This window comes from Lissotriton vulgaris, chromosome 4_1, assembly GCF_964263255.1.
Source record: "Lissotriton vulgaris chromosome 4_1, aLisVul1.2, whole genome shotgun sequence".
Classification (NCBI taxonomy): domain Eukaryota; kingdom Metazoa; phylum Chordata; class Amphibia; order Caudata; family Salamandridae; genus Lissotriton; species Lissotriton vulgaris.
Window position 1 is genome coordinate 1,657,009,170 of NC_141691.1, and position 27,488 is coordinate 1,657,036,657.

General features: G+C 47.4%; 1 protein-coding gene across 1 annotated transcript in view; it reads right to left on the bottom strand.

Moving 5' to 3' along the window:
- The window catches only part of LOC147724364 (uncharacterized), a 350,577-nt gene that overhangs the window by 302,114 nt on the left and 20,975 nt on the right, over positions 1–27,488 (bottom strand). Inside the window, exon 2 of the mRNA XM_086965924.1 lies at positions 8–71. Within this exon, the coding sequence (XP_086822050.1) occupies positions 8–71 (64 nt within the window). The remainder of the gene's footprint in view (positions 1–7; positions 72–27,488) is intronic.

Genomic DNA, 27,488 nt, shown 5'->3' on the forward strand with positions numbered 1-27,488 from the left:
GACTCACCCGAAACTGGGAGCCAGCATATTAGGCTTAATAGTTTTTAAATTGGTGAGCTTCTTTGAAAGTTCTGAAAGTAAAGTGAAACAAGTTATTATTGAGTTAATCGGAAAATTACGTGAAAATATGCTTAGCCGATTTGAAATGGAAGTTATACCAGATTCTTTTTTTTTTTTTTTTTTTAAGTAAGTACGTAATTTATTTGCAGATTAATTAAAATCATTACAAATGTAAAACCACATGTGAAGATAAAAAAAGAGCATATTACAAAAAAATACATTATAGGCTAAAAATAAAATGTATGTTACTGATAGCATGGTGCTCTGCTAAAAAGAAGACTGTATTCATTATAACCAGTAGTCCATTAGAGGTGCTACGGCCCCAGGAGCTAATAAAATTTGCAAGTGCATATTGCCAACTTCATATTGAAAAGCCTCAGTGAAAGTTTTTGTGTGAATCAGCAAGGGTGAATTTGGGCTTAAAAAGAATGCAGCCCCTAGATGGAGGGGGGCTTTATATTTAGCGATAATGAGAAAATGCCACCTAATTCGGCTGGTGTGTTCCGGTTGCTTTGTCTATAATGTCCCTGCCGGGAAGGGGGGCATATTATTGTCTTGCATGGTGGAGTGTGCTGATAATAATTTATTCACTTGTAGTAGAAACTTGGCGGACTTCAAGAAAGCTGAATTGTTTTGCTATTCAGAAGTGTAATCACCGCACGGCTGTAGGATCTTATCTTGAGTACCCGAAGTGCAGGGCAAAGTCATTTCTATCTTGGTTGGATAACAGCGTGACAGATAAACAGAACATGTAGTAGGCTTTTGTTGAATTGGCCACATAAACGTCAAAGGGAGCTCGGCCATCTTTGTTTCCAGGATAGAACCTGGTCTTTTGAGGGGAAGGCTCCCATTTGGATTATTAGAAAGAAATGCTGGATAGTTTTGTTTTTTTTTTCAGTTCAAAATGATTTTATTGAAATTGTTTGAGACAAAAGAAATAAACAAGAACAGTACATAACAAAAAATTAAATCAGATAAGCGTAAATGACTACAATAATAATAAGAACTATGGATCCTAGGTAAATTTGTAGTAGAGAGAATCATTAACAAATAATCGTATAAGAAGAGGAAGGGAAAAAAGGGGAGGAGGAGAGGGAGGGAAGAAAAACATATCATTGCATCGTAAAATCATACCATACAGAGTTACAAAGCAAATGAGTACATAAAATACAGAAATACAAAAAAAGGTGATAATGAAAGTCAAAATAATTCTTAATATACAAAGAAAACTAATTAACAATATCATTTCATAACATATGAATCAATAGGTAACCAAAACGATTGAAATGATTGTGAATTGTGATTAACACCTTTAAGTGATAGCTGAGCACCTTTCCTTGTAAAGGTAATCCATGACCACCAAGTGTGAACTGAAAGAGAAGAAGCATCTTTCCAACAAAAAGTAATAGATTTTAACGCAGCTGTAACCAAAAAATTAAATAACTTAGCCCTTGACTCACAAAGAGGAGGAGAAAGGGCAACCGATTTGCATATTAACAGTATATATGTGATATCAGCTTGCAAAGATAAAATATTCAGAATGATAGGCCAGACTTCCAACCAGAATTTCTTAATAACTGGACACTCAAATAACATATGGCGAAGTGAACCAGAACAAGACTTGCAGTGCCAACATAGATCAGACGGTAACAGTTTAGCATTATATAATCGCAATGGTGTCCATAGAGTGTTGAACAAAATATACGCATTAGTTTGATATAGAGACACTGGGAGCCATCCAGATATGCTGTTAAGCCATATAGTCGACCAGGAGTCATCTGATAATGATATGGAAAGTTCATTATTCCAAAAAGAAGCAATAAAACCAACATTGGAGCCCTGAGAGATGGCAATTTTTTTTTATAAAAGATAGAGACAGCTTTGGAGGCTGATGGAACAGCTGTAAGGTAAATAAATAAATCATTGGTGGTAGATGAGGGGATACCATTTGGAAAGGAATCTAGAATTGAAATCTGAAGCCGGGATTTTAAATTTTAATTGGAGTTGCTCAAATGGAATAAAGGCAGTTCCATCATAAACATCTTTAAGATATAAAACACCTTTTGAAATCCATGAGGACCAGAAGTTAATGTTTCGGTTTATTTTAAGTAAAGCACTGTGCCATAAAGACAGGTGGACTGTAGAAAGTAAGGGTAAGTCAAAATTAGAATCCAAATCATTAATGATTAATCTCGAGGATTTAATTATAGATGATCGATGAACAACCTTGGAACCAGAAGACATCGATATCAGAGAAGGCAGAGAAAAGGGTCGAACAATTGAGGATGCTAATTCAAACCAAGTTGGAGGTCTGACAACCGGAGAATTAGTAAACCATAAGGAACTTTGTTTTAAAATAAAAGCTTTATGATACAGGTGAAAGTCTGGGAGTGCAAAACCAGCCTGGAACTTAGGGAGTTTTAATTTTCTGTAAGCAATACGAGGAACTTTGTTTGACCAAAGGAATTTAGATAGCAATTTGTCTACATCCTTATAAAATTTGAGGGGAAATTGAGTGGGAATCATAGTTAAGGAGTAAAAAATTTTAGGAGCAATGTTAATTTTTATAGATTCCATTCGTCCCCACCAGGAGAGATGAAGGGAAGACCATTTGGAAGTTTTATTTTTAATATACTCAACTATGAACTCGCTATTTAATGTCAAAGTAGCAGGTAACCATTATGCAAATAAAATTCCTAAGTATTTAAGCTTATTTTTTTGCCAAATAATGTCTGGGGTTGGTAACATATCTGGAGTACAAAAAGCATTTAAAGGAAAAAATTCAGTCTTACTTACATTCAATTTGTAACCAGAAACCATAGAGTATTTTGTAATAATGTCTAATAGGGAAGGAACAGAAGGAATAGGATTACTAATAAACAATAAAACATCATCAGCATAAGCTAAAGTTTTAACCATAACATCATTGACCACAATACCCTGAATATTATCACAGAGACGGATATAATTAAGAAAAGGTTCACTTCCTAACAAAAATAATAGTGGTGAAAGGGGACAACCCTGCCTAGTACCTCTAAAAAGGGAAAACTGAGTGGAAATTTGACCATTAATAAACAAACGAGCAGTAGGAGCAAAATACAAGGCAGAAATCATACGAATAAAAGGGGCACCAAAGTTAAAGAACAACAAAGTTTTAAATAAAAACTGCCAATGAATTTTGTCAAATGCTTTTTCAGCATCAAGATCCATAACTCCTGGAAGAGAGAGATGGGCTTTGCTCAATAATGTGTATCAATGTTCTGGTGTTGTTAGCAGAGAACCTATTTTTCATAAAACCAGATTGATCCGGGTGAATAATGGAGTGAAGGACAGGAGCTAATCTAGAGGCAAGGATTTTAGCATACAACTTACAGTCTTGATTTATTAGGGAGATGGGACGATAATTAGAGACTAGGGTAGGGTCTTTATTGGGTTTGGGCAGTACAATGATTAAAGCGTCCACAAAGGAACCAGAAATGGTACCAGAGGAACTTAAATGGGAAAATATTTCACTCAAATAGGGCAAAAGGAGAGACTGAAATTCATTATAAAATTCAGCTGGGATACCATCCGGACCTGGAGATTTATTCTTAGGGAGTGATTTGATGGCAAGCAAAATTTCATCACAAGTAATAGGGGAATCTAAACTAAGTCTATCTGATGGAGAAATCTGAGGTAGAGTACACCTATTCAAAAAGGAATCTATTAAAGATTCATCACAGGGATCAGGTTTACTATATAGGGAAGAGTAAAAATGCAAAAATTCTTGAACAATATCATTATGGGAGATAGCCACCTTTCCCTGAGAACCACGTATCGAGATTATTTGAGTCTTGTTCCTCTTAATCCGCAAATAGTTTGCAAGGAGTTTCCCAGACCTATTAGTGTTGAAACGAAATTTAGCATTGGAATTGGCGAGTTGGATCCCTGCTAGTACTAAGTATAGCATTAAATTCATAACAAAGTTTTTGCAACTTAAGTTTATATTGAGGGTCATTAGAGGGAATAAATAAACGTTCGAATTTAGCAATTTGTTTTTTAAATGTTTAACATTAGAGTTACATTTTTTGTTTTAATGAGCCATAATAGAAATAGTGGCACCTCTAATGTAGGACTTGAATGCATCCCATCTATTGATAATTGACGATGAATCTTCAGGGTTGAACAAAAAATAGTCTTGAATAGCCTGTAGTAATTTGGGTTTATGTGTTTCATTAAGTACAATGCTCATGTTCATACGCCACCTATTTTGTTTGGTAAAAGGAGAGGAGATATTTAAAACAAACGAAATTAGAGCATGGTCAGAAATATCAATATTACCTATCACAGGATTGGTGGCTGATGGAAGTAAAGAGGGAGAAATCAGAAAATAATCAATCCTCGAATGGGAGTTATGGGGATTAGAAAAAAAAAGAAAAACATTTATCGGTGGGGAAATGCAATCTCCAAATATCAGCCAATTTGGTTGTGTGAAGAAAAGATTTAAAGGCATGGAATACTTTAGGAGGACGGAATTTTGCAGAAGAGAGTCTATCTAACAATGGATCAATAAATACATTAAAATCCCCTCCAACAATCAAAGGAGCCTGCCCCAATTTCAAAACTTCTGTAGATATAGTAGACCAAAACAAAGGGTCATCAGCTGTAGGGCCATAAATATTAAGCAGATAGAATATGGAATCATGAATTTTAACCTTAACTATAACATATCTACCTTCTGTATCGGTAAACTTACTAAGAATCTGGCAATTCAGCCTTTTAGCAAAGAAAATTGCAACACCATTTTTCTTTCCTTGTACAGGAGAGGATACAATATCATCTACCCACTTTTTTTTCATATAATGTAAAATGTTGTCATCAATATGCGTTTCTTGGAGAAAGCAAATGTCCGCTCTACATGCACCCAGGTAATCTAAAATTTTAGTGCGTTTAACTGGATGTCTAAGACCCTTAACGTTAAGGGAGACAATTTTAATATTATGAGAACTAGCCATCATGAATTAGAAGGAAACACAGAATGAAAGATTGCAAGAAAGCGAATGGGAGAAACAGCAATGGATAAAGAGTAACTCTATGTAGGTAGCAAGAAAAGGAGGGACACAAAAGGAAGATACAGGAAAGGAAAGAAAAAGAACAAACAAGATACAGAAATAAGAACATAGAGACGCACACCCGTTCCTCAAGCATGGCCAAGAACCGTTGGAGCCCATAAATGGATAGTCATTAAGTGCCAGGGAAGATCAAACTACAATATTCAAGTGACGGCATCCTGAGTTTCCATCGACGGTGAAGCTTGTTGTTCCAGGAATAGTCTTAAATCCTCAGGACGATGAAAAGATTTAGAGAAAGTGTCTTTCCAGACTCTCATCGTAGAAGGATCAAACAAACCATATTTGAAACCAAGGCTTCTCAGTTGTGGACGAAAAGAAGAAAATTCTTTGCGGATAGCAACCGTTTCCTTTGCAAAGTCTTGATGAATAAAGATTTTGGGGCCATTTACCAAGAGAGAATGAATATCTCTAGCAGCTTTCCTGATAAGAACCAGATGAATGTGTCGCAAAACCTTAAAAATCATTTGCCTAGGTTTGGTGTGGCGAGGATTTCTATGCGAATAAATTCTATGTGCCTTGTCCACCTCAAACTTTTCGGAAAATTTAATATTTAGAAGACCAGGAAGCAAGGATTCTAGGTATAAGCGACAGTCAGATCCCTCAACCTCTTCAGGAAGATTGAAAATACGGAGATTGTATTGCCGATTACGGTTTTCCAATTCCAGCAACTGAGTATGCATTGGCACTATTTGCTGCACCAAAGGTGTAAAAGAGTCCAATTTATTTTTGTTATCCTGAATTTTGATAGTATTATCAGACACTTTCATGGACATGGAGGCCATATCTTTGCGAATATTTTTCATTTCAATTGCAATAGCGTCAGTGTTCAGTCACAGCTCTTTAATTTCTTCTAAAATTAATGTGAGGGAAGGTTCAGAAGATTCAACAACCTTAGATTTATTTGGGGGAGGCGATACTTGCTGTTTCCTCTTATTAGTGGCAGAATTCTTATTATCCATCTTGAGGTGAGTAAATAGCCAAAAGCGTCAAATAAATGCAGGAAAAAGAAAAGCACCTCAGAATTTTAATAAATATTTGGGAAAAGATGTAAAATTCCCAAATGCTCTCCAGAAACAGCAGTGAAGTAGTTAATAGAGTCGTGGGCGTGGCTAGGCCCAAGCCAGGCCCTCTCTTTCCGAGCACCCCGCCCCCTGTGAGGAGGAAGCCGGCAGAGACTGGAACCAAGGCAGGGAGAGGAACCAGAGGGCCAGCAGGAACACTTCCCACGAAGAAATCGCCCAGAAAAATGACCAGCAGGTAGGTAATACACTTATTGTGCAAGCGCTGCACTGTTAATAAAGTTCCTGACAAAAATTCGTCGTATTTCGGCGAATTGGGCCGATTACATTACCGACCTCCGGTTGCGGCGGCCATCTTGGACGACGCGCTCGCGCGACTCAGTTATACCAGATTCTAATAGAAGGAGGCATAGCAGTTCGATACAGAAATGCAGGCAAACTTGAAAAATGAAATGCACGAAGAATTTTTGGTTTCTGAATGAAGTTCCTCCAGTATATATCATAATCAAATTAAGCATTTGTAATTAATAGACTTGGGGCCAGATGTAGGTAATCCCAATTTACCTATTCTTAAATACCGAATTTTAACGATTCGGTATTTAAGAATAGGTAAATGGGATGTAGGTAATTTTTCGTTAAAAATTATCGAATCGGTAAGATTCAGTAATTACCGAATCGGTATTTACCGATTCGGTAATTGCCATTCATTCCTATGGGCCTGGAGGCCCCTAGGAGTGAATGGCAATTACCGAATCGGTAAATACCGATTCGGTAAAAGGGGAAAACATTGAAGGGTGGCAGGGTGTCACTTTGACACCCTGTTGCACACCTCAATTGTGTATGGGTGCACATGTATGTCTGCCACATGGCACCTTTGAAAATGCACAGATTAGCATTTTCAAAGGTATTTGTTATTTACCACCAACTTATAGTTGGTGGTAAATAACGAATCCTAAAATGGGAAAAGCACTCATTTGAGTGCCCCCTACATTTCAGATTCGGTAATTTACCGATTCAGTATTTTTAAGAATCGGTAATTTACCGAATTCTTAAATACCGATTCAGTAAATTAATGAATCTGAAATGTAGCCGCCTACATATGAAAAGCCTAATTCCAGTCGGTAAAGGCCGAAATTCGGTATTTTTGGCCGATACTGACCGGAATTAGGGGCCAGATGTAGGTAATTCATATTTACCGACTCTTAAATACCGAATTTTACCGATTCGGTATTTAGAGTCGGTAAATATGAAGGGGGGAGATGTAGGTAATCCCAAATTGAGAATTACCGAATCGGTAGGATTCGGTATTTACCGATTCGGTAAATACCGAATCGGTATTGCCCATTGATTCCTATGGGCCATGAAGCCCATAGGAATCAATGGGCAATACCGATTCGGTATTTACCGAATCGGTAAATACCGAATCCTGCAAGGGTGCAGGGGGTGTCACTTTGACACCCTCTAGCACCACAATTCCGGACTTGTGTGCCATGTGGCACACAGACATGCACACCTGAATTCGGTATTTTACCACCCAATTGGACTGGGTGGTAAAATACCGATTCTGTAAGGCCTTTGGAACTCAGAAGAGTCCCACCTACATCTGGGTTTTACCGAATCGGTAAAATGACCGATTCGGTATTTTACAGAATCGGTAAATGTACTGATTCGGTAAATTTACCGAATCTTTAAAATGATGCCCCTACATCCCAATCACCAAATACCGGTTGGTAACGGCCGAATTCGGCCGTTACCGACCGGTATTTGGGCTCCTACATCTGGCCCTAGGCTTCCTACATCTGGCCCTTGGATTGTTATATCACAAGGCGGCCATCTTCATAGGTCAACCTGACAAATGTGTTCAGAAACGAGTGTGTTTAGTTTCTTATACATTTTCCAACATGATAGAACCTTTATGAAGCTGTGAGCTATGAAACGACCTTGCAACAGCACATATTTCCATATGCGCCAACATTTTACGTCTGGAAAGTGAGATTTAAAAATAAAGTCGGGATAAGGTACTTTCTCAATGGACATATATTAATGTAGAGGCAATTTTAGGTGGGAGACCGGAAAAAGAAAGTCATTTTTGTCTTAAAAAATCGAGTGGGATATTCACAATGAAGTGGCAGGGAGAGGCGTTAGCCTTCTTGGCTTAACCCCTCACTCTGGCACTTCGGAAAAGCAACGCTGCGCCATATTCACAAGGACATGGTGCAGCCTTGCTTTTCCCCCTGCGATGGCGCTAAGTTTCACAACTTAGCACCATCGCAAGCACCCTTTCACCAGAGTGCCAGGGTGTCTGCAAGCAGGGAGGTTTGTTTATGTACAAGAAGGTGTCCCTTCCTGCACATAAACAAACCTATAATGCCAGTTTGTAACTTACATTTGTGCTACTTCATGCAGCATAAATGTAAGTTACAAAATGGCATTTTTTTAAAAAGGTTTGTTTGTGTACATGAAGGGACACCTTCCCTTCCTGTACATAAACAAACCATGGCATGTTGCATTTTCCATGTGTGCTGCACAAGGCAGCATACATGGAAAATGCAAAAACACGGAGTAATAAAGCATTTCTCCTCGTATTGCCAAGTTAAGACTATTGTTTTCCTGGTCTTAAGTTTGGCGTCAGCTCCTATTTACGCTGCACTTTGGAGTAGGGAGCAGCGTAAATATCAAGGGTTGTTGCGGTGGAACGCCCACCACAACACCCACTGCACGCCTTTTCACGCTGAACATAGCATAAAAGGGGGCCTATTCACAAGGCAGCGTTAAGCCACGTTAAGTGGCTTAATGCTGCCTTGTGAATAAGGCGAGGCCTCTATCGCCACCACAATGTCACTGAGATATGCTCTTGCCCCTGAGAAGCTTTGTTAGTTCTTTACTGTTGAGCAGGTACATAGGGTGCTCATCCCTCCGCCTTGACCTGGCGCACCCCCAAGAGCTATTCAACTTTTGAGATCGGGACGCCATACTGCAAATTACACGCACACAAGGTCCATTACTGTTTGAGGGACATCATATATCTATTTATCCAGATTACACACAACGTGTACAAGACCAGCGAAAAACCTTCTTAATGGTGAAGCGGCGCCTACGGGACCTATATCTAAAATATAGTCTCCTTTTCCCAGTCACACTGAATATCGAAATCATTGGGAAAACAATGTTTTTCTTTACCACAGCAGAAGCCAGTGACTGGCTGGACTCCCGTGGCCACCTCAGAGCATGTCTGGTGCCCTCAACAGATTCACCTCGAACAACTGGGCCCAGGGTAAGGAAGAAGCAAAACCCCTGGCAGACCAACAACAAGATCCGAAGCCCTGGCTGGGTCCAAGTGTACCCGGATGGAATGCTGCAAGTCCAAGATGCTGCCCGGACACTGGGGATTCGTCCCCTGCCCAGCATATGGACAGTAACCCAAATGAAGACACTAGTAATTAAGGGGGGGACCCCTGATAGGGTATAGGGACATGTAATACCAATATACGGACTGTTATACTAATATTCTGAAGAAGATGACTGAAACCACAGTTCCCTTAACGGAGAAAGGGATATACAGGCGGAGTGTTGGGGGAGACACCTCCAATTCAGGATAAAAGTAGTTGACGGAGGGGCCAACCCCCAGTGGCGGGCACCTGGCTTGGGAGCTGGAGGCTCGACCTCGCACCCCACCGGGTGGCCAGCCACCAACTTAGTAGGGGGTTGGGTAGACGTATAAACTGTGTAATGCAAAAAACTTGGAAAATTGGGGGAAGTTGTAATTGCCAACATCAGTTCATGGTTTCTTGTTCTTTCCTTGTTTTATGTTGGGGGATTCACTAGGACATGGGTAGATTTCTGCACACCCTAACCTTGCCTTTCCTAGGTTGGGAGGGGGGTATGTTATTGCCCAAGGGGTGGGGGAGAATGTTCATGTTGGGGAAAGGGTAGGGGGGATGCCTACACTTTCGTGTCGAGAGGTAGAGCCTGAAATGATAACAGAGTGCCCAAAGGTGCATGAGATGTATGAGGAAGCGAGGCAGAGAAGTGGCGATGTGTGTGGTGTAGGTGCTTCAAGGCAGTCACCATGACTAAGTTGATTACATGGAATGTCCGCGGTATAGCCAACTTTGAAAAGCGAAGGAGAATATTTGCCTACCTGAAGCGGTATAAAATAGCCGTGGCATGCCTGCAAGGGACACATATCTAGGGGGGACAGTTTGCCATGCCTGAGGAAATGCTGGAGGGTGCAACTAAATGCCACCTCGCACTCTGGTTTTGCCAGGGGGGGGTTCTCATTTGGGTGGCTCCTGGGGTTCCATTTCAGCACCAATACCATATCACAGACCTGGAAGGGATATATATGTTATCCTGAACAGTAAGCTAGATGGCAGGGAACTATGTATTATCAATGTATATGCCCCAAATGATGATTGTCTTTTGTTTTCCCCCACTTTGATGAAAGCGGCATCCCCATACTTGGGGGCACCGCTGTTATTGACAGGAGCCGTTAACTGTGTTCTTGACTGCTCATTGGACCGTGAACCCCCATGACTACATACTAAGCCCCAACTGACTGGGGTATTACAAGATATCATGTAGGGCATGCACTGAGTGACATATGGTGAGAACACCATCCAACCACCCGACAATTTTCCTGACACTCTCCTGCATCTGGAACCTTTAGCCGATTGGACCACTGATTCTTCTCCGCCGATCTCGGGCCGAGTGTGGGGGGAATAACATATCTACCTTAATACCTCTCAGACCATTCACCTGTATTACTAGGCTTCGGGGGGGGTCAGAGGTTCGCTCCGAGATACCCCTTTAGCTTTAGCGCCAGGGTGCTGAGGCCTTGACAGACCCTTCATTCACAGCCGAGCTATCAGCAGCTCTGCAATGTTACTTTGAGGAAAACTGGGGAACTGCCTCTACCCGAACGCTTGAGTGGGAAGCAATGAAAGTGGTCATTAGGGATGTGTAATCAAATGTCTTATGGAGTTTGCGGACAGTTAAAAAAAGATGTAGCTACACAAGAAGCAAAGCTAGGCAGACTGGAAGCAGAGATTCCAATGGCCCCTTATAAGATGACAGAGTGGTGTGCCACAATGGAGGCCCTGCTAACTGACCTACGTAGGCTGGTGAAACACGCATATACAGCTTACTGTCAAAGACTACACATGGAGGGGGACAGAACCGGAGCCTAGCTGGCACACCTGGTTCGATGGGAATCCCCTGCCGTCCCCATTCTCGAGCTCAGGGATAATAGCAGGAAAATGGTTTACACACTGAGCGCGATTGCTGAGGCTTTGCCAAAACACCTCAGGGACATATATGCGTGCCGGTTCAACCCCAGGAAAAGGAGGCAGGCCAGGTCTTTTTGGACTCCATCGAACTTCCCCAATTGGACCCAGAGGCAAATGAGGCTCTAGGAGCCCAGATCACAAAAGAAGAGCTGATGTTGGCTATTCAACGTCTTAAACCTGCCAAGAGCCATGGTAGTGATGGGCAGCCGGCAGACGTTTACCAGAAGTTCGCCCCTCTGGTGGCCGACCGATTGTTGGAGGCCTATAATGAGGAGTTGGAGACTGGTACCCTGCCGCCCTCAATGTGAGAGGCGGTGGCAACCATGATATCAAATCCCGACAGAGACCCCTTACTACCTAACTCCTACAGGCCGATCTTGCTACTAAACATTGATGTCAAAATACTTAGTGGAATTCTCGCAGTGTGCCTTCTCCCCAGAGTGCCTCACCTCATTCATACGGGCCAAGCAGAGTTTATACCGAAGTGCAGTACCAACAACAACCTGCGACGTTTGGCGCATGTATGGCACACCCAAAGCTTAATGGAAGACGATTATGCACTGGCAGGTATTCAACAGGCCGTTGACTCAGTAGACTGGCTATATATGTGGCGGGTCCTTAGGCAAGTCAGAGTGGGATGGGGGTTCCTCAAATGGGTTCAGCTATGCTACACAGCCCCTACGGCCAGAATCAGAATTGGTAGATTGGTATCTAAACAGCTCGCTCTATGTTGTGGCACCTGCCAGGTCTGCCCGCTCTCCCCACTTTTATTCGCAGTGGCTATGGAACCCTGGGAGGCCGTCCTGCAAGAGAGAATGGGACCCTGGGGGATCAAGCTGGGGAGACCAACGACGTTGTCTTCCTCTATGCAGACGATAGGTAAGACCTTGACCTCGGCTTGCATTCTCCCCTACAGTACCTGTGGTCCGTTGCTGACGCTGAGCCCCCTGCCTTGTGTGTTCGAAGCTGCTGCTGTTGAGAGTTCTGGTATTGTTTTATTTATTTTTGTAATCACGCTTGCCTGCATTTTTTTGCTGTTTGTCACTGTTGCTTAATTTTGCCTCCGTTTTTGTTAAGTTTGTGCCGGCATACCCACTCTTGCCCCCTGGTTCCGTCCCATCCCACGCTTCCCGCCACTGCTCACCCGGCCACTCCCCTCTACCCGCACCCATTTTCCCGCCTCCCAGCTGAGCCATCCTCCCCTACATCATACAGAAATGAGCTGCGGGCGCGCCGCTGGAACGCTGAAGGCGTGCCTAAGGTAAGCCCATCTGCGCCCATCGGCGACCCGAACTCAACCAGCGCCAGGAACCCTGACTCCCCCAGGACCCACCGCTACGATTCTACAATCCTCAATGCACTCAATCCTGAAAGCCACACCGACTGCGTAAGAGCCTCATCGAACACCACCCATGGAGAGTTCTCGTGCAGAGCTTGCCACAGATCCTTCACCATCGACAATACCCCCACCACCACCCTGACCTGCGCCCTCCTCACGTGCTCTCCCTACACCGACACGCCATAGAGATCTGCGACCTGATTGATACCCTCCCCACCGACGTCGCCTTGTTCACAGAAACATGAACCAATACCACCTCCGGCCCCGACATCGTCACTGCCATCCCTGATTGTTACAAGTTCCAGAGAAAGGACCGCCCCCACTGCCCAGGAAGAGGACTCGCCATCGCACACAAGACCCCCCTCTGACTCTCCACATCCAGCACGAGTGACCCCAACTCTGACACCTTCATCTCCACTTCCGGATCCAGACTAGCCCCAGGACCACACTATGTGGCACCCTCATCTACAGACCAGCGGGCCCTCGCAACCAGTCCACTACCTCCATCGCTGAGCTCGCCACACCCGACGCAATCACCTCCACGGACTACATTCTGCTTGTGGACACCAACTACTACCTCGACGACCGCAACGACCCCCACTCGATCACTCTCTTTGACACCTCGCCAACCTCGGACTGAAGCAACTGGTCAACACACCCACGCACAGAGCTGGACACACTCTAAAACCTATCTTCGTGGGAGGAACAAACATCCGTTTTAGCCACACCACCCAGCCACCCTGGACGGACCACCACTGCGTCCACTTCACCTTTAACACCACCACCACACCAAAGCCCACCCCGCGACCGCCACAAAGAAACTGGAGCAGGGTCACAGAGTAACTCCTCATCACCCCCCCTGCGCCACAACCAACACCAAATCGGCAGCCACTGAACTTCACCACTGGATCGCCCGCTGTGCCGACATACTCACACCCCTCCAGCACTGTGCTCAAAGCTGCCTGGTTCACCACTGAACTACAGGAAGCCAGACGCTCTTGCAGATGCCTAGATTAAACCTGGTGAAACCAGAAAACCACGGAAGCATGAAACGACCACAGGAGAGCCCTGAAGGAATACCACCAGCGCATAAGGGACACCAAACAGACCTTCATAAGAGACAAAGTCCATACCAACGCGAACAATGCCAAGCAGCTCACCAAACCACCCAGTGAAGCCACCAACGTCACACCTTCCCAGCAACTCTGCGACAAGCTCAGCTCATACTTACACCGGAAAAATTAAGGACCTCTATAACATTTTCAACGAGCTGACGTTGGACATCACCTCCTCCCCCATCGCAGCCGATAAGCCTTCCATCATGACTTGGAAGCCCGCTACCATCGAACACATCACTGCCACCATGCATGAAACCCACTCAGGAGCCCCTACGGACCCCTGCCCACCGCACATATTCTACAGAGCCGCTGCCGCCATCGCACCCGAACTTGGACTTACCATCAACACCTCCTTTACGTCCGACATCTTCACAGACAACTGGAAGCAGGAGGAGGTTAAACCCCTCTTCAAGAAGCCCACGGCTGACCCAACGGACCTAAACAAACGACTGGACCATTTCTCTCCTCCCTTTTGCATCCAAAGTCACTGAGAGACTCGTGAAGGCTCAGCTGACCTCCTTCATCGAAGAGAACTCCAACCTAGACGCCACCCAGTCTGGATTCTGCAGTAACTACAGCACCGAAACCGCTCTCCTCGCCGCCACAGACGACATCTGTATGCTACTCGACCAGTGACACACCACGGCCCTCATCCTTCTAGACCACTGTTTCTCATCGCACCCTCGCAGCCAGACTGGATCCGATCCTTTCTCTCTGGCAGAACCCAGAGGATCAGAATCCCTCCCTTCCTCTCCTAACCCACCAACATCAACTGTGGAGAGCCCCAAAGCTCATCACTCAGCCCCACGCTCTTCAACATCTACATGGCCCCCCTCGCCACCATCGTCAGACAGCATGGACTCAGCATTATTTCCTACGCGGACGACACCCAGCTCATCTTCTCACTCACGAAGAATCCTGAGGAAACCAGACTGCTTCTAGGAGGGAATGAAGAATGTGGCAGCCTGGATGAAAAACAGCTGCCTGAAGCTCAACTCATAGAAGACTGAGGTCCTCATCCTCGCACTCTGCAACTCTACCTGGGACAACTCCTGGTGGCCCCCAGCCCTCTGCAACCCACCAACTCCTACAGACCATGCACGAAACCTCGGCATCATCCTCGACTCATCACTCTCCATGAACTGCCAGATCAACGCCATCGCCTCCACCAGCTTCAACTGCCTGCGCATCCTCTGCAAGACCTTTAAATGGATCCTGCAGAAAGGTCGTCACCCACGCGCTCATAACAAACAGAATGGACTACGGCAACGCCATTTACGCCGGAATCAACAGATCTCTCCTACACAGGCTTCAGACCATCCAGAATGCCGCTGCCAGACTCGTCCTCGGGACTTCACGCCAGGAGCACATGACCCAACACCTACGAGACCTCCACCGGCTCCCTGTCGAGAAGAGGATCACCTTCAAACTCCTCACCCATGCCTACAAGTCCCTCAACAACATCAGACCCAAATACCTCAATGAGAGATTATCCTTCCACGTACCCAAGAGGAACCTCCGCTTCGCCGACCTTGCCCTGGGGAACGTCTCCTGCATCCGCAGAAACGGAACAGGCGGGAGAGCTTTCTCCCACATGACAGCCAAGACCTGAAACGAGCTCCCCGTGAACGTCAGACGCTTCCCAACCCTGCACACATTCAGGAAGGACCTCAAGACCTGGCTCTTCGACTGATCCGGATCTCCCACCCCCCCCCCGATTGAGTAGTGTGCTTTACTACCCCTGATTGATTGATTGATTGAGATGATACATTGGTCTACCTCTGGCGCCTGCTACATTCGGTTCCAGTCCTACTTGCTGAATTACAAAGGTTTGTAGAATTCCCAGATGTCCTTATATACCCTGGGAAATTGGCAGAATGGCCGAAGTGCCACACACAGATTTACCACAGGTGGAACTGCCATGGGTAGGGGAGGTAACACAATATTGTGGCGTATGACTGGCAAATACTGCTCCCTCCTACATAGATCTCAACATTGGAAGAGTGATTGAAGGAATACGTCGCTCTGTGCGAATTTGGCGTGAACTGCCGGTATCCCTAATGGGTCAAATAGCAATTGCAAAAATGATTATCCTACCCCGATGTCTACATGCATTACAACACTCATTTTACATTTTCCAGCTGCACTACTTCCAGACGTTGGATGCCTTGGTGCCAGATCTCCTATGGGGCAAGAAGCACAGAAGAGTAAGGCTGGCAATTTTACAAAGAAGATGTGCAAGGGGTGGGCTCGAGGTTCCCTGCTTAGAATTTTATTACATGACATCTCAACTACAACACGCAAACCATTGGCTGGACAGTGATGATAATTGGGAGAGACACCTCCTGGCGGGCACACAAATGGGTCGCCCACTGACTGAGCTTTTATTATTTGGACGGGGCGTCCCCCCAGCAACCCCATAGATTGTGCGGCATGTGGCCATAACATGGGAAAATGTGGTGCAGTGGGTGGTGCAGCGTGCCCCTTACGCACCGGATATGCCTATATGGACGCTGCGCTCTTTCGCCTGTATTGCTGAATCTATGTCGGTGTGATGGTGGAGGGAAGGAGGATGTCAGACACTAGGAGATCTGTGCATAGATGGGAAATGTATCACTTGCGAAGAAGCAGGGGTCGCCTTTAATTTAGGGGCAGGACAATTTTTACAATATAAAAAGATCTCAAGTGTGGCAAAGGAGATTTGGCCGGTATTCTCTGAAGTACCCCCCAACACTAATACACTAAAAGTGATGCTGTATATGGTGCAGGGTAGATATTAAGGGAAGATGTACCAGATGGGGCACTTTCAGTACAGGCTAAATGGGATGTGCTGGATGAGGAGCAACTGGCGGAAAGAGAATGGGAGAAAATACATGAAGGGGTCAGGGTATGCACAATTTAATTAAGTGACTATTGTGGTTTACCTCTACAAGGATTATGGTTGTTGCTGGAGTAGAGTTTTCATCCCCCCTCAACCAATAACCCAATTTCTTACATTGGTGTTCACTTGTGGTACTTCGTGATTGTGTTTTCTTCAGTTCCACTCAGTGAACACCAAAAGCCCTAAAATAATACAAATCAAATTAGTTTTTTTCTAAATTCTCCTTAGTTTGTAACTTGTCTATGTATTCCTTTTTCCAAAATATGAGTTTGCCTCACATCCTTTTTGTTACAAAGGAGATGGAGTTGATCAACTCTGACAAACTCAACAAGGTGGAGCTACAAAGGCTCAGGGAGGAGAGAGGGCTGAATGGCAGAAGGAGGCCACCAAAGTGGACTTTCACAGGCCTCTCTATTGGTTGCTACAAAGGCTACTTCCTTTTTGACATGCTTTTGAGCGCCTCAGGACGGGCTGGGAGTTGTCAAATTAATCATGGCAGCCAATTGAATACAACTGTGACTTGACTTACTGTAGCCACTGTATGTGGTGTGCCTTGTCTAGGGATCATTTCCCTCATCTTCTTTTCTAACGTCTTCAATTTACTTTCTCGGGATTTGCACCAGTCAGGGCCGGACTGGTGGTGCTGGTACGGGGCAAACCCCCGGTAGGCTGGAAGGGTGGGGGCTGGTTTTGTCACAGAGAGACGGTTTTGTTCCTGGGGTGCGATTCTTTTGCAAAATTGATCACCAGTAACAAAATTAGAAGGCCACCATGACAGTATCTGCACTCTGACCTCTGTGCGGGCAAAAAGCACCACTGCCGGTACCAAAGTCACTGTTGGATTTAGCAGTGCGTGTGGGCATATGTATTACACTTTTGGCGTCACCCACCACCTGCCTTAGAGAGGCAGTGCACAAAGCACCAGAAACTGTCCGGGAGAGCCAATGACAGTGAGAGTTTAGTGGTAATGAGTGGAGTTCGAACAAATGAGTGAATACACCTCGCATGTGATTTTCCCCTATTCCATGTTTGGGGGTGAGTGGTACATATTAATCTTTGCTGGCATTGAACAAGTCTCTTTACATGTCCTGAACCAGAACAATGTTCCTTAGTATCTTTTGTTCTGCCAGTCACAGGTCTGTTAGGTAACCCAGTAAGTTTGCGCCATGACAGACCAACATTGAGCAGGTGCTGAAATGAAATGTTCCTTGGGATGTATGTATAAATGGCTTTTTTATTAGTGCAAATCCAGCAACAGGGGGTTAAAAATAGTAGGGAGTAAAATTATCATTGTAATACAGGGAAATTGTATCTGGTTCTGGGGCAAGCAAAGAGTCATAGTTATGATGCTTGTCAGGTCTTTGAAAGGGTGCTGTTTTAAACTAAAATGCATGATGCAGAAGGCCTGTCTTCTGGTTCTCTTTCTTGCAGTTTCTGGTCCTTAGTCTGAAAATGCTAAGACGGCATGTGCTGTGCCTACTATATGATGTCTTACATTTTTTTTTTATTTTTTAAAAAGACCTTTATTTTTGATATCGCCAACCGTCAGCATAAATTGACATTGCATTTCAACTGTACAGTTCACAAAACCTCGTGAAGGCCCAGTGGGCAATTCTGTAGAGCATTATACACAGCCTGAGTACCGGCATCCCGGAGGCCCGGCGGCGCAAGGTGATGGAACAAATCAATATACGCCAGTCTTATCATACCTTGAAAGGCTTCAGCTGAGCAATGAGACAGTCGGCAATCATACAATGCAAGTGTAATAGTGCGGTCTTTCAACAACAAGAAAGGGGAAGGAAAGAAAGGGAAAAAACCAAAAAGAAACTACCCCTAAACAACCCCAAGGCCCTCCCCGTTTGCTATCGAGTACATTGATGGAGTCTCTGTTAATCATCCTATGCTAATGATGTCGTTTGTGCCCTAAGTGTGTGCTGCACCCACCCACCACCCGAGCCGTCTTCTAGTTCGTATCGCACCCAACCCACCCTCCCCGTGTGCCGTCCGCGCCCTCCCTTGTCCCACTTCCTACCAGAAAAGCTTCAGTGCTCCTCCTGCGGCGGTTGTCCCAATTCTAAATCACCCTCCAACTCCTCAGCCTGAAGTTCGTCTACCCCCGACGAGTCAGTGTCGTCCCCCTCCCCCTTGAGTAGGTGTTCCTTGTAGAGGTCCCAGAAGGATTTCGGCCTGCTCTTGGGCGGCAGCAGCTCGCTGTACAACTCCGTTTGGGTGCAGCAGTACTGGAGGTCCCTAAGCCATCTCGCTTTGGTGGGGAGTGGCCCACGCATCCAGCACGTTGCCACGACCCTTCTGGCCAACAGCAACGCTACATCCACTATCCTGCGCAACGAAGGGGCCAGCGGTTTGGAGAAGCCCAGCAGTGCGAGCGATGATCTCTGCAGTGGCTCCCCCAAAATCCTGCCCAGCTCCGCAAAGACCTCCTCCCAGAAGGAGCTCACCCCCGGGCATAGCCAGGCCAAATGAAAGAAATCAGCGATCCGGGCCCGACAGCGCTCACACTCCGAGGAGCCACGTAAGCCATAGCGATGTAGTCGCTCAGGGGTATAATATACCCTCTGCAGAAATTTAAAGTGCACTAACCGGTGCCTGCCGTTAAGAGAAACTTTACGGGTGTTGGCGCAGCAGTAGCGCCACATAGCGTCATCGATGGGGGCTTGAAGATCCGTTTCCCACGCTGCTCTAGGAGCAGAGTTAGGTAATGTTTGGTGCGAGGTTCCTAGCTTATTGACCATAGAGACCAGTTTTGTAGGAGTTTTAGTCTTAATAATATATGTCAATTCAGGGACCTCCTCAGGCTCCTGTAGCGAGGGGCCCAGTATTTCTCGGCAGGCTGATCGGATCCTGTGATACTGGAACCTTTGTAGCAGCGAGGGAGCCGGTGTGATAGGGGGGAGTTGTTCCCAGGTTTTCAGGGTACCGTCCAAGAACAAGCCCTCCATATTCTGTACGCCGAGGGCTTTTAGGGCCTCTGTTACCCCCTTCTCGTTGAGCGGGTCTAGCCATAGGGCCCAAGCCACCGGCATCTGTGGGGAGTACATCAAGTCACATCCCCGCTCTCTCATCAGTGCGTGCCATGCATGGTTGGTCGCCTTGAGCGAGTCCATCTGTCCGACCGCTCGGTCCGATGGGAGACAGATCGTGGCCGGCAGGGGGAGTGGGTCAGCGAACAGCCGCTCTAGGATGAGATGTGGTGTACGTGCGTCTCCATGGATCCATGAGTGAAGGTGTATCGCCTGTGCCACTCGATAGTAGCGCTCCAAGTCTGGCGCCCCCAGTCCCCCCATTTCGCATGGGAGTGTCAGTGTCGCCCATTTGACTCGAGGTTGTTTCCCGCCCCAGGCGAGCCTGACTAGGACCTGTGTTAATCGCTTAAAGAAGATCCTCGACAGTACAACCGGAATGTTAACAAAGAGGAAGAGGAACCGGGGAAGCACTATCATTTTCATGAGGGCAATCCTGCCCAACAAGGAGAGGGGGAGTCTGATCCAGACTTCCACATCATCCACCAGTTTGTCAAACGCGACCCCGTAGTTGTCTCGGATCAGGATCTCAGGATCCGTGTGTAGGCGGATGCCCAGGTATCGTACCGAGTCGTCAGTCCACTGTAGGGGATATTCCATCTCGAATGGCCTCGTGGCTGGGGTCAGGGGGAAAGCAATGGACTTGTCCCAGTTCACCTTGAGTCCAGAAAGCGCTCCAAATCGGACCACTTCTCTGAGTATCGAGGTCAAATTGGTTTCTGGGTCCCGGACATACAGCAAGGTGTCATCTGCATATGTCGAGATGCCAATCTTGTAGGTGGGGAAACTGACACCTTCCAGGCTATGGTATTCCCGCATGACACATGCTAGTGGTTCCGCCACCAGCGCATACAGCAGTGGTGACAAGGGGCATCCCTGTCGGGTTCCCCTACTGATGTGTATCGGATCTGAAACCCTGTCACCCAGGCACAGACGGGCCGAGGGGTGGTGATAAAGTGCCCCTATCCTCTGCAAGAACGGTTCTCCCAGTCCTAATTTTCGCAACACTCTGATCATGAACGGCCATTCGACAGATTCGAACGCCTTTTCCATATCCAGGAAAATCGCCAACGCACGATTCTCCTGTTTAACATGCTGTATCGTACCCAGTACCGTTCGGATGTTATAAGTCAGGTTCCGGCTGGGCACGAAACCAGACTGCTCCGGTGCCACCAGGTCCGGGACCAGTAGAGCCAGCCTGTTGGCTAGCACCTTTGCATACAATTTCGCGTCTACGTTCAGCAAGCTGAGCGGTCTGTACGATCCACAGAGATCCGGAGATTTCCCCGGTTTCGGGATCGTAACCAGCAAGGCCTCCCGCATGGAGGGTGGCATCTCTCCATCTTCGCAGATGGTGTCAAAGAGGGCGATCAGGTGCGGGAGCAGAAGGTCTTTAAATGTTTTGTAAAAGCCTACCGTGAGACCGTCAGAGCCCGGGGCGCTCCCCGACCGCATGCTTCCCAGCGCATCTAAAATTTCGTCTTCGTGGAATGGGGCCATGAGAAATTCCCTGTCTGAGTTCTTGAGGAACGGCATTGAGATATAGTCCAGGTAATCGTCAATTTCCGCTTCCGCAACCCCCGCCTTGGAACGATAGAGTTCCGTGTAATAGCGCCGGTACGTCTCCAGTATCTGGTCTTCCTCAACTACCCTGTCGCCCTCCGGGGTCTGCAGTTCTTCTATCACTAAGGGTCTCCGGGAGCCCTTGACCATGCGGGCCAGCAATGCCCCCGGCCTCTCTCCCTCCCCGTAAGCTCGGGCAGTGGCGTACTTGCCCATGTAAAGGACTTCCCTGTCCGCAAGCGCGTTGTATTCCGCCAGCAGGGGCGGGAGCGCCTGCCCTGCGTCGCCTCCAGTATCCGCCAGCTGTCGTTTCTCTAAGGCCGCCAGCTTGTTTTATAAGTCGGAGAGGTCCCTCCTAATGGAGCGCAGGACGCTGGAGTGTTTGGACATGGCCATTCCTCTAATATATACTTTGAAGGCTTCCCATACAGTAAAGAAGCTATCAACCAAATCAATATTGGTGGCGAAGTATCGTTCTATGTCTTCCGCCATCTCCCCGCGGAAGGCGTCGTCCAGCAGAGCATAGGGCGGGAAACGCCAAGTGTAAGGCGGGATCCCCTTCCTGGCGGTGGAAAGACTGATCAGGACTGGGGAATGGTCCGATAGTGTGCGCGGGAGAACTGTACACGAGCTGATGCCGCCAAGCACTGAAGAGGAGGCTAGCCAGTAGTCTATTCTAGTATGTATGTTGTGATAGGCCGAGTAATGCGTGAATCCGCCCAGCATAGGGTGTTTGTCCCGCCAAACATCCACTAGGTCCAGCTTTGTCATCTCCGCTCTCATATAGACAGCAGATGCCACCGGCCTTCGGGCAGGGCCCGCGGAACGATCCCTGTCAGGGTCAAATACAAAGTTGAAGTCCCCCCCCATAGCATTTTGGAGTGTGTGTGTGCCCTACATGTGGCCGACAGGGCAGCATAAAACTCCGGATTATCATGATTGGGACCATAAACGTTCACTAATAGCAGATCTAGCCCCCTCCCCGCACACCGAGCAACTACATATCTACCCTCTGTGTCCACATGTATCGGGGTCAGTTTCAATCTCGAGGAGGGGTTAGCCCAGGTAAGCACGCCAAGCGCATGAGTGGTGAAGCCCGCTGCCACTATATTTCCCGCCAACCCTCTAGTCTGCAACATCTTACTATGGACAGGTAGGTGTGTTTCTTGCAGCAGGGCTACATCCACATGATGTCTGTGGAGAAAGCTCATAACCTTCCTCAGCTTGCGGTGGTCGTTTAGCCCTCGCACATTCCAGGTCAGCAGGGTTAGTGTGCGTCGGGCCTGTGGGTGCTCAGACATTACAGCAGCAGACATCGCAGATCACAACGTGTCATAGTGGCCCCATAGGCGGGTGGCGTGCCACAGCCCAGGACACCAGTACCCAAGGCAGTCGGACAGTCACTCCATTCACATGCATTCACTCCAAGCCAGATTCTCATAGCAAACCACGGACCCTTCAACATCCAAACAATAACGAACCCCCCAAACCAGGTTCCAGAACCTGCCCCCCTGTCCCCTCCCCACCCACAGCTGACCACCCCCAACCCGGCCAGACAGAGCCCCCCACAAATCCCCATCAACTCAAGAACCTCAAAGTACTAGGCAATACAAGTCCCAACTCCCTGGGAAGTGTCTCGACCAAAAGCACAGGGGCAAAGCGTGCCGAGACTGCATAGAACCACCAACGGTTTCAAAGTTTATCTCCAGTTCTGCACCTCTGCCTAGCCCCAAAGCGTTCCAATGCCTTACACTGAGTTCACCCATTTCCCCCGTTCCCCCCAAACCCGTCCCCGATGTCAATACTTTAAACGCCTCTCCGGCATTTGTAGTCTTTCCCTGCAAAACCGGGCAGCGCGCACCGCGGTGTGGATATTCCTCCCATCGTGCATAAAATGTCCCAAAATGAATCCGATGTACAGCTCACCTTATGGGGTCGCACTTTGTCCTTGTGGCAGCATGTCTAACGGCACCACACGTAGAGGGGAGCAACACATACAGGGTGCACCGCCTCAGTCCTGTTCCTCCAAGGTCGATGCTGCCCCCGAGTCCTCTCCGTGCTGTTGTCGGTGTTCCTTACGTTCTCTGGCCCACGTTTTCAGTGACTTCTGCAGCTCCTTAGGGTCTGTGAAGAAGTACGATTTCCCGCCAGTGTTAATCCTCAGTTTGGCCGGGTAAAGCATCGCATAGTCAAGTCCCAACTCGCGGAGCTGTTTCTTATGCGGTATGAATTGACGGCGCTCCTCTTGCACTTTGGCCGTGAAGTCGGGGTACAGCGATATGTTCATGCCTTCCATCTGGAGCTGGCCTTTTTCCCTAGCCAACCGTAAGGCTGTGTCCCTGTCCCTGTAGTTCAGGAGCTTTGCTATGATGGGTCGGGGAGGCGCGCCAGGTTGAGGTTGAGGGCCCAAAGTGCGATGCGCCCTCTCCACGATGAACATTGGGGAGAAGGCCTCCTCCCCAAGCAGCACTTTCAGCATGTTCTCGACGTAGAGCTCCATCTTACCAGTCCGAGTCGATTCCGCTACTCCCGTTATACGAATGTTCGATCTGCGGGAGCGCGCTTCTAAGTCCTCGGCCTTGTCACGGATCACTTGGAGCAGCCTGCCGAATTGCCGACGGTCCTTGTCCCACTCGGTCTGCGCCTCCTCGGCCTCCGTGAGGCGTCGTTCCGCCATATCTAGGCGTTCCGCATGTTTGTCTACTCGCTCCGCCATGCGGTCCATGCGGTACGACAAAGCGTCTATCTTGGAGCCCACCGCTTCGATGCTGTTCTGGATGCCCTTCTCCATCGCCACCAGCAGGTCCCGGAGTTCTGCAGGTGCCGCTGTCGCCGCAGCCCCTTTAGGGGAGGCCTCCGGTGCCGGTGGCTCAGACCCCTTCGGCCTCCGGCGTTCAAACGAGAGTTTGGCCTGCGCTGCATCGTTTTTCCCCATGTTGTCCTCCCAGTGCAAGGGGGGGCTCTGCCTCTGAGAAACCTCCTCGTCGCAGTCTAGGCAGGGCCGCGAGAGTAGTGCTCCGCTCACTCCCGGCTGCCGCACCAGCGTTGGTGGAGCGGGTGGGCCAATATGGCGGCTATGTCGAGAGCGTCACCTCTGTTGAGCTTCTTGTGTAGGCCACCGCTGTCTGCGGATTTTATGCTGACCCCTCCGGGTTTGCTACTGACAGTGTCCTTTCAGCGGTAATGCCGCGGTGCGTGGGCACCCAGGTGAACTAAGGCGTACACGCGGCCGGCGTGTCTCCCAAGCCTCCGCAGCCCGTGTTTGTTCGCCACCGTGCTCGTCCCGCTCCGTTGCGGCGTGGCTGAGAGGGGGTGTAGTTGCGTTAGCCCTGGGGTGGTGCGGTGTGGCTGGGGGGGGCCCTCCCGTGTGTCCAGGTGTCAGCGCGCCGGTCCCAACACCGCTCGCCCCGTCTCCTCCAGTGTTCGGGGCCACACGTCGGGTGACGTTGTGCGGTCTACTCCGCAGGGCAGGTCGCGGCTTCAGGCCTGGTCCGCCACCTCCCTCCCTCGCGGATCTTCTCCGAGTTTTCTCCGCTGCTAACGGCCGCTCCGGTTCACTCAATCGGGTCTGGGGGTACCAGGGGTTACCAGGTACCGAACACAGCTACGCTGGCATGCGGTAGGATAGTTTATCAGGATATTATAGGGGCTTAGGCGAGGAGCCGAAAGCTCACACGTCCGCCATCGACGCTGGCTAGCTCCGCCCCCCATGATGTCTTACATTTGTCTGTGAGGTAGAGAGGCATGCTGTATGAAAATGTCTAATCCATCCGTAGATGCAACAGGTATTGAAGGTTATGTGGGTGGTCAGCGGGTGCCAATGGAGGTCTTGATGTATGACAAAGATCCAGCGGAGCTTCCTAAGTTATTTGATAAATCCTGTGATCTCGCTTTTAGTGGTGTTTCTGGCCTGGCTGCTTATGTATGTATGCTGGATTCTTATGTATGTGGGAAAAATGTGTTGAAAATGTATTGTTTTGGCCTTTCGGTCTCCAAAGTTTTCCAAACCCCGCCTACTAGTGGTCAGGCTCTCTCACTGTGCTTGCTTGCTACACACCGTATAGGGGCTGGTCTGACTTATTCTTTATGTTCTCTGATTCAGGACTCTTGTGTCTATTCTTGGTGTTCTCTTGAAGAATGTCAATGGGTACATATGACTGGATAACCTGGTGCTCTTTAAGGTCATCATTTACTTTTTACTGTGCTTTGAAAGTTAAAACAATGAAATGTGTAACGACAAATGTGTTGTAAAATGCACCGCTTTGGTCTTTCTTTTCCAAAATTTCCTTAGAAGGAGAACCCTTCTGAGGGCTGGTCTGACAAAATTTGCCAGGTTGCTTTCAGTTTCCAGTCTGACTCTGGCACCAGTTTAGTAGTATTAGCCTGGAAGACCATAACTTGTGTTGAGTGGAAGGCAATGCACCCCTTTCTTTGTGCCATATGTAGGATTGCCACCCTCTCTCTAACGGAAAAGAACTGCCTAATGAGGGGATTTGATGGGGACCAAGCTTAGGTTGTTGAGCCAGTAACCTGTGTACTCACTCTAAAACAAGGCACATTGACAGGTCTTCTTTAGGTGTAATTCTTGCATTTTTCTGATCTTGTATAATTGTCAATTTTTCCTTGAGCATGTGTTTGCTTGCTCTTATCCTTCGCTATCTTGCTCACAGGTGTCAAGCCTGTCTCAGCTGTTAGGGGGTGTAGTGCTGTGTAGTACATGGTTCCAGAGGATTACTTTTCCAATTATTCCAAATTTGGGTCTCGACCCCTTGCTACACTCGAAGGAAGCCCCCACCCCACTGCTGGATGTAGTGGTCAGGGCCTTAGCTCTAGCTCTTGCAATCCCCTAATTCTCCCAATCATTCTGTTCTCAGCAGTTTCCCAAGCCAGGTCATCTGGTTCAGAGCTGTATCTTTCACTTTGGGGCGAGAGGCTGTGTTTTAGATTATGCGTGGTAGGCCATCAGGTGCACAAGTCACTTTTTCAATACCTTTGGATGTGCGGAGAGTATGCATGGTCCAACTGGTTCCTCAAAACCCCAAGTCTGTTGATACTTAGGTGTTCCTAGCTCTGGAGGCCCCCGGTTGATTCTCTAGAGTGGTCAGGGTTGCGGTAAGAAGGCAGGGGTGAGCCACCCCAGACCTATGTAGCAGTGCATAATCCCATGGGGCACAAACCCTGTATCACCCTCATGAGCAGGAAGAGTCAATCCCAACGTGATCCACGCAAGAATTTTCTTTTGGCCTGATGTGATGCTTGTTTTTTCCTGGTCTGACCACAGGCTGCTTCAGGTTTGTTGCCCTCGACTGTACCTCCTGATCTTTTGCTTGATGTCTGGGACTGTGTTCTTCTCCATGGTTCCATTCCCAGGAACAATGGTACCAGTCTGCATCACCTCCCACACCAGGCCGTTCTCACGGCCACTGGCAGGGTCCACCGCAGCAACCACAGGGGCACACAGAAATACCTGGCGAGTAGCCGCTTGTGTTCTTCTGCCCTTTCCCTCTCTCGTCGGCCTCAGCTGGGCTACGGTCGCATCTCGCCATCCTTCTTCTGGCTTGACTACCTCTCAGGTTTCTCTGCACTGGATCACAGTCCAGTTTCAATCCTGCAGGTTCCAGCAGCACTTCCCAGCAGCTTCAGCAGTTTTTCCAATAAAGTTAAATGTTGTACCATAGGATTATTGTCAGGATTATTGCCGAGGACTGAGGCAGCAACCTTACAGGGTCGCATCGGCCATGTTGTCCTGCTGCTACACTGGTACAATTTGAAGTTCAACCGTATATGGTTGCTAAGTTGTTGACCTCCGATTGTAGAACAATTTTTTTGATTTGCTTGTGTTAGACAACTGTATAAAACTGCCTCCATTTGATCCATGAGAAAGCTGATGGGACTCCTAAAATTAGGGGGAAAAATGTTGACACATACGAATGTTGAGTTCTCTGGGAAAGGAAATAGCTTACTGCAAATATCTAGCCTAGTCTATGGAGTATATATAGTGCAGCATGCATAACCCAAAGGGAAAACAATCAATATCAAGGTGCTAAAAATAATTATAAAAAGACAAG